A 12,426-nucleotide genomic window follows, 5' to 3' on the forward strand; every position below is an offset into this window, starting at 1 on the left:
ATAGTTACGCAACTCACGCCACCCGGAACACCACAGCGTAATGGTGTGTCCGAACGTCGTAACCGCACTTTATTAGATATGGTGCGATCTATGATGTCTCTTACTGATTTACCGCTATCGTTTTGGGGTTATGCTTTAGAGACAGCCGCATTCACGTTAAATAGGGCACCATCTATATCCGTTGACGACACCATATGAACCGTGGTTTGGCAAGAAACCCAAGTTGTCGTTTCTTAAAGTTTGGGGCTGCGATGCTTATGTGAAAAAGCTTCAACCTGATAAGCTCGAACCCAGATCGGAGAAATGTGTCTTCATAGGATACCCAAAGGAAACTGTTGGGTACACCTTCTATCACAGATCCGAAGGCAAGATTTTCGTTGCTAAGAATGGATCCTTTCTAGAGAAGGAGTTTCTCTCGAAATAAGTGAGTGGGAGGAAAGTAGAACTTGCTGAGGTAATTGTACCTGCTCCCTCATTGGAAAGTAGTTTATCACAGAAATCAGTTCCAGTGATTCCTACACCAATTAGTGAGGAAGCTAATGATGATGATCATGAAGCTTCTGATCAAGTTAGTACCAAACCTCGTAGGTCAACCAGAGTAAGATCCGCACCAGAGTGGTACGGTAATCCGGTTTCGGACGTCATGTTACTTGACCATGATGAACCTACAAACTATGAGGAAGCGATGATGAGCCCAGATTCCGCGAAATAGCTTGAGGCCATGAAATCTGAGATGGGATCCATGTATGAGAACAAAGTGTGGACTTTGGTTGACTTGCCCGATGATCGGCAAGCCATAGAGAATAAATGGATCTTCAAGAAGAAGAGTGACGCTGATGGTAATGTTACTGTCTACAAACCTCGACTTGTTGCGAAAGGTTTTTGACAAGTTCAAGGAGTTGACTATGATGAGACTTTCTCACCCGTAGCGATGCTTAAGTCTGTCAGAATCATGTTAGCAATTGCCGCATTTTATGATTATGAAATTTGGCAAATGGATGTAAAGACTGCATTCCTGAATGGATTTCTGGAAGAAGAGTTGTATATGATGCAAGCAGAAGGTTTTATCGATCCAAAGAGTGCTAACAAAGTGTGCAAGCTCCAGCGATCCATTTATGAACTGGTGCAAGCCTCTCGGAGTTGGAATAAACATTTTGATAGTGTGATCAAAGCATATGCTTTTATACAGACTTTTGGAGAAGCCTGTATTTACAAGAAAGTGAGTGGGAGCTCTGTAGCATTTCTAATATTATATGTGGATGGCATATTGTTGATTGGAAATGATATAGAATTTCTGGATAGCATAAAAGGATACTTGACCAAGAGTTTTTCTATGAAAGACCTCGGTGAAGCTCCTTAGATATTGGGCATCAAGATCTATAGAGATAGATCAAGACGCTTAATTGGACTTTCACAAAGCACATACCTTGATAAGATTTTGAAGAAGTTCAAAATGGATCAGTCAAAGAAAGGGTTCTTTCCTGTGTTACAAGGTGTGAAGTTGAGTGAGACTCAATGCCCGACCACTGCAGAAGATAGAGAGAAAATGAAAGTCATTCCCTATGCCTCAGCCATAGGTTCTATCATGTATGCAATGCTGTGTACCAGACCTGATGTGTGCCTTGCTATTAGTTTAGCAGGGAGGTACCAAAGTAATCCAGGGGTGGATCACTGGACACCGGTCAAGAACATCCTGAAATACCTGAAAAGTACTAAGGATATGTTTCTCGTTTATGGAGGTGATAAAGAGCTCGTTGTAAATGGTTACGTCGATGCAAGCTTTGACACTGATCCGGATGACTCTAAGTCACAAACCAGATACGTATTTATATTGAATGGTGGAGCTGTCAGTTGGTGTAGTTCCAAACAGAGCGTCGTGGCGGGATCTACGTGTGAAGCGGAGTACATAGCTGCTTCAGAAGCAGCGAATGAAGGAGTCTGGATGAAGGAGTTCATATCCGATCTAGGTGTCATACCTAGTGCATCGGGTCCAATGAAAATCTTTTGTGATAATACTGGTGCAATTGCCTTGGCAAAGGAATCCAGATTTCACAAGAAGGCCAAGCACATCAAAGAGATGCTTCAATTCCATCCGTCGTCAAGTGGCGGAAGGGGACATAGAGATTTGCAAGATACATATGGATCTGAATGTTGCAGATCCGTTGACTGCGCCTCTCTTGCGAGCAAAACATGATCAGCACCAAGACTCCATGGGTGTTAGAATCATTACTGTGTAATCTAGATTATTGACTCTAGTGCAAGTGGGAGACTGAAGGAAATGTGCCCTAGAGGCAATAATAAAGTTGTTATTTACATTTCCTTATATCATGATAAATTTTTATTATTCATGCTAGAATTGTATTAACCGGAAACTTAGTACATGCGTGAATACATAGACAAACAGAGTGTCCTAGTATGCCTCTACTTGACTAGCTTGTTTATCAAAGATGCTTATGTTTCCTATCCAATGACATGTGTTGTCATTTGATGAACGGGATCACATCATTAGAGAATGATGTGATGGACAAGACCCATCAGTTAGCTTAGCACTATGATCGTTTAGTTTGTTGCTATTGCTTTCATCATGACTTATACATGTTCCTCTGACTATGAGATTATGCAACTCCCGAATACCGGAGGAACACTTAGTGTGCTATCAAAACGTCACAACGTAACTGGGTGATTATAAAGATGCTCTACAGGTGTCTCCGAAGGTGTTTGTTGAGTTGGCATAGATCGAGATTAGGATTTGTCACTCCAATTGTTAGAGAGGTATCTCTGGGCCCTCTTGGTAATGCACATCACTATAAGCCTTGCAAGCAATGTGACTAATGAGTTAGTTGCGGGATGATGCATTACGGAACGAGTAAAGAGACTTGCCGGTAACGAGATTAAACTAGGTATGGTGATACCGACGATCGAATCTCGGGCAAGTAACATACCGATGACAAAGGGAACAACGTATGTTGTTGTGCGGTTTGACCGATAAAGATCTTCGTAGAATATGTAGGAGCCAATATGAGCATCCAGGTTCCGCTATTGGTTATTGACCGGAGAGGTGTCTCGGTCATGTCTACATAGTTCTCGAACCCATAGGGTCCGCACACTTAACGTTCGATGACGATTGGTATTATGAGTTTATGTGATATTATGTACCGAAGGTTGTTTGGAGTGCCGGATGTGATCACAGACATGACGAGGAGTTTCTAAATGGTCGAGACATAAAGATTGATATATTGGACCATATTGTTCGGACACCAGAAGTGTTCCGGAGAGTTTCGAATAAAACCGGAATGACGGAGGGTTACCGGAACCCCCGGGGAAGTTATGGGCCTTAGTGGGCCTTACGGGAGAGAGAGGGCCGCAGCCAAGAGGTGGCGCCCCCCCCAAGGGGAGTCCGAATAGGACTAGCGGAGGGGGCGCGGCCCCTCTTTCCCTCTCCCTCTCCTTCCTTTTTCTCCTACTCCGACTAGGAAAGGGGGAAACCTACTCCTACTAGGAGTAGGAATCCCCCCTTAGGGGGAGGGGGCACCACATAGATACACAAGTTGATCTTTAGCCGCGTGCGGTTCCCCCCTCCATAGTTTTCCACCTCGGTCATATTTGTCGTAGTGCTTAGGCGAAGCCCTACGTCGGTAACTTCATCATCACCGTCACCACGCCGTCGTGCTGACGAAACTCTCCCTCGGCCTCAGCTGGATCTAGAGTTCGAGGGACGTCACTGAGCTGAACGTGTGCAGATCGCAGAGGTGCCGTGCGTTCGGTACTTGATCGGTTGGATCACGAAGACGTTCGACTACATCAACCGCGTTACTAAACGCTTCCGCTTTCGGTCTACGAGGGTACGTGGACACACTCTCCCCGCTCATTGCTATGCTTCTCCTAGATAGATCTTGCGTGATCGTAGGAATTTTTCTGAAATACTACGTTCCCCAACAGTTTGATGGGGATGCAATGAGATGGTGGATCGGTGCTAGTGTGAAGCGTCCATTCAAGTATGGGAGGACACATCCTGACTCACCAATGTGTAAGATCAACAAACCCATCAATCCAGAGGTGGCTACAACATAAAATCTAGTGACGTCAACGAGTTCAGCTCAGGGGTCGGCCTGGTGACTTATCAATGTTCTATGGCACGTCTCTTACGGTGGATCTAGGACTCTCATGCCCGATGCCGAATGCTGACACTCCTTGCAGCGCCAACATAATAGAATTCGGGTCTTGCTCATGGTCTTCACATCCAGCATAATCAAAGCAGTATTTTCCTCTTCACTAGCATACGATGCATTGTCTAGTTTCAGCATGCCAATTATTTGTGTATAGATGTTGCACAACATATAATTTTAATCGGTTGATTTATTCATCTTATTTCCTCTAGAAACTTTGTTGGACGAGATAATCAAATTCAGATTACAAAGCAAAATCGAGAGGAAGAAGGTAAGGGAAGCAGTGGAGGGTCATTCTTCTATAGAAGCAACCAAATATAAAGGCGATGGTATCATATGCAAATTTCACATGTCCAGATACTTATTTATAGTGACTTACTTCTTTATTATTCCAATCATGTGATCCAACTGGTTAATAATGTATACACGCTTATTAGTACTGCATAACCTGTATTAAAAAATATTAGTTTTCTCCAAAATAGAATCGTTCATTACTGTAAATAATTAGTTTTCTTAATGCATAACCCTTTCGATTGGAAGACTTTTTCTCTGCTGAAATGATAGCATCACTAGAAAGCAGCAGCAACACCCGAAATGTGGGAACTTTTAGGCTTGATGAAGATTGTTGAGGGGGTGAAGAAGACAAGTTATGCATAAACTTTGAAAAATCTTGGATATTCAAGCCAATAATTTAGGGTACACACTTTAGAATTTTCCCAAAGAAGTCAATGGTATTAATATGTTGCCACAAGTCATGCAGCTGCATAAATGCATTATTGCGTAGAAGAAGTTACTTGGTTCACAGTTGTATTAATATGTTGTCGCAAGGCCTCTCTTTTCAGTTGGTCGTGCATATCATGCTGCACCACAACTTCCTGGGCGCACCTGCCAGCCCTATTTATCTTAGCAATGTAGTTGCTACTAGCGGGTAGTCCGCGGCGTGCCACACGCCACGCCACATTGATTGGATGGCTATTTAGTTCTTTTGTAGTATTTTTTAAGTCATCCCAAGACTTGATTCATGGCAAAGTAGTTCATACAAAGAAAGGGTATATCTAGTTGGTACGTGGATAAGTAGAAAATGGTACATCTAAGTGGCATATGCATAAGTGATCTACAACCCATAGTGATATAGTGAAGCTAGTTCTTCTGTTCTAGTACTTGGTGGTTTCTTTGTGTAAAGAATGTTGAAGTTGCTTTTTCATAGCTTGTAAGAATCTGTTGTGTATGTATCTCGCAAAAAAAAGAATCTGTTGTGTATATGCTCCGTGTGTCTTTGTTTTTGTAACGATGAAAAAAGCAGGCGTGATGCGGACATTCATGAAATGGACAATTACATCTAGTAGCCAAGTATTCAACTATCGAGTTGGATATTTGAAGGGGTTGGCTTGGACGGTTTAAGGTTGTTAACTGGTTGTTACCGGATATAATTGACTTAGGGCATGTATAGTGGTTGATAAGACAGTCTTATCTTCAGCCTTGCATATAGTTTAGAAATGACAATGAAAGTATGTCTACAATGGGTTATTTCTTAGCCTTATCTTTAATAATTAGCTATTTCTAAAAATATGGTGAGGCATATTATGCTAAGAGATCATCTTTTAAATAAAAGAAGACACTTATGATTTCTCTCTCCTCCACCTCAACGTTTATCCTACGTGACACTTCTAAGACAACATCATTGTACATGTCCTTATTATTTTGTTAGAATGGCAGATCCAGCGGTGGCGTTCCACTGGATAAAAAGTGAGCTGCCTAGCTGAAATGAAAATGGAGATAATTGAAAATGATAATAATCAAGGCAAGGGAGTTACATCTAGCACAATGAGACGTGGCGTATGGTAAAGACCCTGATGAAGCGGCAACCGACGTGGGACATGACGATCAATACAGACCCGATCAATGCGGCAACTGAGTTGTAAAAAACGTGCCTAGCAAATCGCACCATTTCAGAGAAGACGTGTGATAGCGAATCAATATGTGGTTGGATGGTTAGGTGAACAGTGATATCCTAGTCCATCGGGGTTAAGTCCTGGTACCCGCATTTATCCTGAATTTATTTCAGAATTTTCGACGATGCGTGTTTAGCGTGAGGTGAGGAGACATTTCCGTCAAATACGAGACGCCTATGATGACTTCGTAAAATCTCAATATGATATGTCGGTTCAGTCTCTTGAAGATGCTTATAAAGGTAGGGTGCGCGTGTATGCGTTTATAATGGTGAGGGTACGAGCGTACATATAAGCGTTTGCGTCTGTATGATGTTAAAAGTAAAAGAGAAAAGTGTGATAAATTACATGTTTGAAGTATCGTTTTGAACAGTGAAAACATCGAAGCATGCGTCTGTACACTAACCAGAGTAAGAAAAATAAAAAGAAATCCACCATCTGACAAATTGCATGTTTGACCAGGACCAATGGCCACACAGTTCGACCCCATAATTACACGCGTCAGCGCCATACAACGCTGTAAAAAGATCCAAAAAAACCCACAAAATTCAAACCCTTACGGGCCTAGTATTCAGGTTATATAGATAAACAAAGCATCTGTAGTAGACCACACTCAAGATTATGTGCTAATTTCTTGAAGGCATGTAGCTAGTATATGATCTTAAAAAAAAGAGCTACAAATGGAGGTTGTCGTCAACCGGTATTTTTTGAGCAAAGAGACTAGAGATAAACACGAGTTTTTTGATCAATATTACAGACATTACAAGTTCGGCGAGAGTAGGCCGTCTGGAGGTACAGAAAACATAGTTGCTAGGTGGGGCGGAGAGCATGAGACACTTAAGGACCCACACCAATGTACAAGGGAAGCATAAAAGACGAGGTGAGGCTTGGACGACCCACAGTCGAGTAGCATGTCAAAGAGTACCACAAGTTATCATTACAATTTAACAGCGGAGGACACGTAACCAGATTTTTATGGCATTCTGTTGACTGTAATGACTTATTGGGTATTGGAGAAACTCATTTGTTGACTGTAATAACAAGAGGAATGGAGAAACTCATTTGTGTTTCTTGTAATGGCTGGTAACCAGATATCTAAGTTTTTTTCACTTTGGTTGAGGCTTAGAATATAGCAAGTAACTTCCTCTGTTCTTGGGGATATCACTTTAGAAGTTATTTTATGATGACCTTTGTTTTAGCTTTTAGGTGCAGCACCATATATTGTTTTATGATGGCCTTTGTTATAGCTTTTAGTTGTAGCACTATCCTCTTGCAAGGTTCCCCATTCTAAAACCTCATATTCTCATGATGCAAGTATGGTGAAGAAAATAATACTATGTTCACAAACACAGTCAGACTTGTTGATCGCTGGATTTCCTGATTTCAGAAAAATATTTTTTCCATGGCAACATATACGGACACTCAACTAACAACTACTGTATATCCTTGCCGCTTATTGCGAACGAGTAGGAGGGGCACACACGAACGCAACGCACAGATCAAGTCAAATTCGCGCGCCGAACCTTCGTCCCCGGACACGGTCAGCCGCCCGGTAGCTCTCACGGAGTACCTCGCGTCCTCGCCGACGACGCCGTGGCAGCACGCAAAGCCAAGGCCATCACACGCCCATGTGCGGCGCACTGTACCCCGGCGTTGACTGCGGGCACGTTTCCAAGCTCCCCGGCCCGGTCCGGTCATACCGCGGGCTCCATCGCGCATCCGCATCTTCGCATCTCCTTCCCTTTCCTTCCCATCCCCTCCCCATCCCCACACCGCAGGGGCCACCGCTGCCAACCTACGACCCAGACCCGCCACCCATCCCACAACGTCGGAGGAGACAAATCACCAGACAAGACTCTCGCCGATTCCTAAACCGGCGCCAGGATTTCATTCCGATCCCTCCTCGCCCATTTCCGTCCCCGCCCGGCCGATCCACCCCGCCCCACCGCTGCCCGCGCCCCCGCCCGCCGGATCACGCGCTTCTTGCGACGGTGCAGATCCAAGAAACGCACTCCTCCCTCCCTCCCTCCGGTTTGCTCCCTCTTCTCTTCTTCTTCCTCTCGCCAAGCTCCCGTTCTCGTGTTGCGTGGCCTCGTGGCGTGATCCGTACGTGCGTGTCCCCGTTTCTTGTTTTGGATCTCTCAGGACAAGGCCGTGTCCGACGACGCGCCCGAGAAAATCGGTCAGGCGGACAGGCACTCGGGCGCCAGGCGCGAGGCGAGGGCCGAGCTTGATGCTCCCAGCTTGCTGAGGATCAATGCTATCCAAGCCACCCTCTGATCCGGCCGGCAAGCTCTCGATCGAAATGGTGAGGATCCACGACCCCCATTTCTTCAGATTCAGCCGGTGTCGGTCGCGAGTTGACCGTTTGCTTCAGAAATGCGCAAAGCACGTGAACAGATTGTGACAATGCGATGCGCCGAACGCTTCTCATCGCTATTACCATTGATGCTCTCTAGACTTTGCTTTGGTTCTTGTTAGGTGCTTGTTCTGAATTATCATGGGCTTGTTTGGTCACAGTTGGTGGATTGGTTGGTGGGTCTGTTCTTGCTGGTATCCTCCTTGTGTGTGTATTCATGCTTAAGTTGCTTGGCCAGTAGAAAATGCGCTTGCAGTGCTTTTGGATCTATGATCTATCTAATGTCCGACGCACCGATGCCTAACACTCATGATGCATGCGGACATCCTGTTTGTGTGTGTGTATTAACGCCTAAGTTGCTTGGACATTAGTAGAAAGTGTGTCTGCACTGCTTTTGGATCTAGTATGATCTATCGAACGCATTGATGCCTAACACATGATGCATCGTGCATGAGTTCATCAGTTAATGGAGTGGGGCAAGAAAAGTGTGGCTGTCCTTTTTTGTATTGTCTGTCCTTTTCTTACAATTTTTCAGACATGTCTTTTTTTTCTCGTCTCATGTTAGATTTTGCATATAAATCGAGGGAATGGAAAATAGAAATGTTTATTAAACGCGCGTAATAAAGCCCCTAAAATAAGTGCACCAATTTTTATTTTCAGCCTTGGACTTAGATATAAGATCTGTAGATTTACTCTGCTGACTGATGCTATATGAATAACAAGTTTGATATCTATTTTCCAGATGGAGGACGAACAATCAGCCACATATACTGTGGATGACGCCCTTATATCTTCAGGTTTTGGGAAGTACCAAATATTGATTCTCTCCTATGCTGGGATAGGCTTAATCGCAGAAGCAATGGAGATGATGCTGCTATCATTTGTTGGCCCATCCGTTCAGTTAGAATGGAATCTTACTGCTCACCAGGAAAGCATGATTACAAGTGTTGTTTTTGTTGGAATGCTAATAGGAGCTTATTCTTGGGGTGTGGTCTCAGATAACTATGGAAGGAGGCAGGTCTATTCATTACTTCTTTCATGCAACTTTGTCCCACAAATTACACATGACCATTTCCCTCTTGGTGATATCTAGCATAATGTTGCAATCCATCCTGGTTTCCACTCGTAGATACTGCTTATGGTTACCAACAGTAACTGCTTTGGAAATGGCAAAGCTCTGATGTTAATACCCTTTTTTTAAAAAAATTATGCCAATTTGAAAATTTATCTCCAAACTGTTTTCATCATGGATCCTTGAATAGTTACAGATGTGAAAAGTAGGGAATGCCTATTTAAATTTAATGCATAAACCTTACCTGATTCTTTTCACTCTTCTTGTTTAGCTCATACAAGCTCTTATATTCTGTTGTGTTTGGATTTTATAGGAAAGGGTTTCTCTTTACTGCCATTATGACGAGTGGAGCTGGATTCCTGAGTGCCTTTTCTCCAAACTATGTAGCTTTAATGGCTCTACGGTTTTTAGTTGGTATTGGCTTGGGAGGAGGACCTGTTCTTGGATCTTGGTTCTTGGAATTTGTTCCTGCTCCAAGTAGAGGAACTTGGATGGTGGTACTCTCAGCATTTTGGACTGTCGGTACCATCTTTGAGGCTTCGCTTGCATGGGTATAATTTTTCTCCTTCCATGTTCAGAAACTGGCGTTATGAATAGTGCTAATGTATACCAGCAGTAAACAACATACATGATAAACATCACTTTGGAAAGTAACTTCTACCAAAAGGGCATAAAAGGTCAGAAAATGCAGATTGCCGACAGTCTTTGACACTTGGTTATGCTTGTCAATCCCTTGAAACATTTCTGAAACAATACTGACAAGTACCTGTCTGGTCCCTCTGTATCTGCACACGGATACGTGGATTAGAACATCTACTAAAATTTGACAATGTATCCTGTTCTGCGTAGGCAGTTTTTAGTTCAGAGAGGCATATATTCTCGTGGTGAAATCGGACATGTTTGACTTGGATTACTTCACCATGTTTTCTTGTGTCTAATTTTGGTCATGGTGATGGCAGGTAGTTATGCCCAAGTTTGGCTGGAGGTGGTTGCTAGCATTATCATCTGTTCCGTCTCTCCTCCTGCTTTTGTTTTATGCTATCACACCAGAGTCGCCAAGGTTCCTCTGCATGAAAGGCAGAACAATGGAGGCTGTGGATGTGCTGGAGAAAATGGCAAGGTTAAACGGTGCACAACTCCCTTCGGGTAAGCTTGTTTCCGACAAGAACATTGAGCTAGATGAAGTTTCCGAGTCGGCAACGCTTCTGGCTGCTACTGCTAAAGCTGCTAAAGAAGAAGAAAACGACAACATCAAGGAAGACGAAGGTTCTGATTTTGGAGGTTTCAAGTCTGTTTCTAAGCTGCTGTCACCAAAATTGCTCAGAGCAACTCTGCTTCTGTGGATGGCTTTCTTCGGGAATGCATTTTCTTATTATGGTATTGTTCTGTTGACATCGGAGTTAAGTAACGGAAATAGGATATGTGCAAAACAGGAGGTTGAATCTGTACACTCGAACAACTCAAGCCTGTACAAAAACGTGTTTATTTCTAGCTTTGCAGGTCTGTTCTCACTCTTACACAATATCTGTATGTTAATCACTTTCCAGTGCATACAATCTTACTTTGGTGACTGATTCTTTCATGTTTTCTTGAAACAGAGATTCCAGGGTCATTCGTGTCGATCATGATCGTGGATAGAATTGGGCGAAGGCTTTCAATGGCTTCGATGCTCTTCACTAGCTGTGTCTTTTTATTCCCGCTAGTTTTTTCCCGCACAGAAATACTGACAAGAATCTCATTATTCGGTGCCCGGCTCTGCATTTCTGCAAGCTTCACAATCGTATACATATATGCTCCCGAGGTTAGTCCCGTTCTACTCTTTTCGACAATCAGTCTTGTAACCAAGGCTGAACCCTCTTGTCAGGTGTTAAAATTAAACAGTAGAGTATTCACATCTTTGCTTCATCATTTCCAGATCTACCCAACCTCTGTGAGGACAACAGGCATTGGCGTCGCCAGCTCGGTGGGCAGGATCGGCGGCATTCTGTGCCCCCTCGTCGCCGTTGCTCTGGTGCACAACTGCCATCAGACGACCGCGATCCTCCTCTTCGAGCTCGTGGTGTTCCTCTCAGGGGTGGCCGTCATGTTCTTCCCTTTCGAGACGAAAGGCTGTAGGCTCAACGACACCGAGGCCGATATGCATTGATGCGGCGGGTTATATCATAGCACCAATTTTTTGTGTCCTGAGAGCAGTGGCGGCATATTATCGAACATTTTTTTTCCAACATGATACCGATACCGATATTGATTATAGTGATCTTAGATACCGGGGAATCCTTTCCCCTAGGAGTGATCCCCATCCACTTGTCGGCGGCGGCGGTGCAGAGGGGATTGCAGAGTATAAGAATAGTTGGGTCAGACTGTGCTCGGTTCTGTTTTGTAACCTATACTTTGGACTTTTGAATGATGATCGTTGGAATAAGGAAATATGCCAGTTGGGCAGAATCTGGCTTTTAACCAGCTTGATGGTAAGAAATCGCGGGACCTAGGAAATCATTTCGTTTCGTACAACTGAACCTTTTCAAACCGTTTCTTTCTGAGAACCAAAAAAACGTGTGCCAAAATAACAAACAGAATTGTGGCAATCAATCAACGCTGACACTGACTGATGTGTTGTCCTGTTGACAGTTCCTTAATATACAGTTTTGCACTGTTGTGTTTACGCTGATCAATCAACGCTGCAAGCTGAATGTTTCAGAACCACCATGCTTCCAATGCTGTAGCAGCAAAGAACCAAGTGCAGTACAGCGAACCAATTTTTTTTAAATGACCAGGCACATCAGTAGGCAGCACATTTTCTGATGCTATGCTCCAGCCTCTGCAGGGCTGCTTTCAACTAGAGTAGGACGATAGCTCTGCCAGCAGGACAAGACGTTTCGG

The 12,426-nt window shown here is 43.7% G+C and overlaps 1 protein-coding gene across 3 annotated transcripts; it reads left to right on the forward strand.

Annotated features, from left to right (window-relative positions):
• The first annotated feature begins 7,739 nt into the window (after positions 1 to 7,739).
• LOC109770283 (organic cation/carnitine transporter 7) lies at positions 7,740 to 12,006 on the forward strand. 3 transcript variants are annotated; one of them, XM_020328989.3, is made up of 7 exons: positions 7,758 to 8,146; positions 8,261 to 8,423; positions 9,217 to 9,488; positions 9,860 to 10,097; positions 10,506 to 11,046; positions 11,145 to 11,347; positions 11,462 to 12,006. In XM_020328989.3, the coding sequence occupies exons 2-7, from the start codon at positions 8,373 to 8,375 to the stop codon at positions 11,690 to 11,692; spliced, it is 1,536 nt and encodes a 511-aa protein (XP_020184578.1). In that variant the 5' UTR covers positions 7,758 to 8,146; positions 8,261 to 8,372; the 3' UTR covers positions 11,693 to 12,006. The 3 variants fall into 3 exon arrangements, with proteins under 3 accessions (XP_045089182.1, XP_020184578.1, XP_020184579.1); XM_020328990.4 differs by having other exon boundaries at positions 7,817 to 8,146; positions 9,217 to 9,492; XM_045233247.2 differs by having other exon boundaries at positions 7,740 to 8,423.
• The last annotated feature ends 420 nt before the right edge of the window (positions 12,007 to 12,426 follow it).

Source organism: Aegilops tauschii, chromosome 2 (assembly GCF_002575655.3).
Source record: "Aegilops tauschii subsp. strangulata cultivar AL8/78 chromosome 2, Aet v6.0, whole genome shotgun sequence".
Lineage (NCBI taxonomy): Eukaryota > Viridiplantae > Streptophyta > Magnoliopsida > Poales > Poaceae > Aegilops > Aegilops tauschii.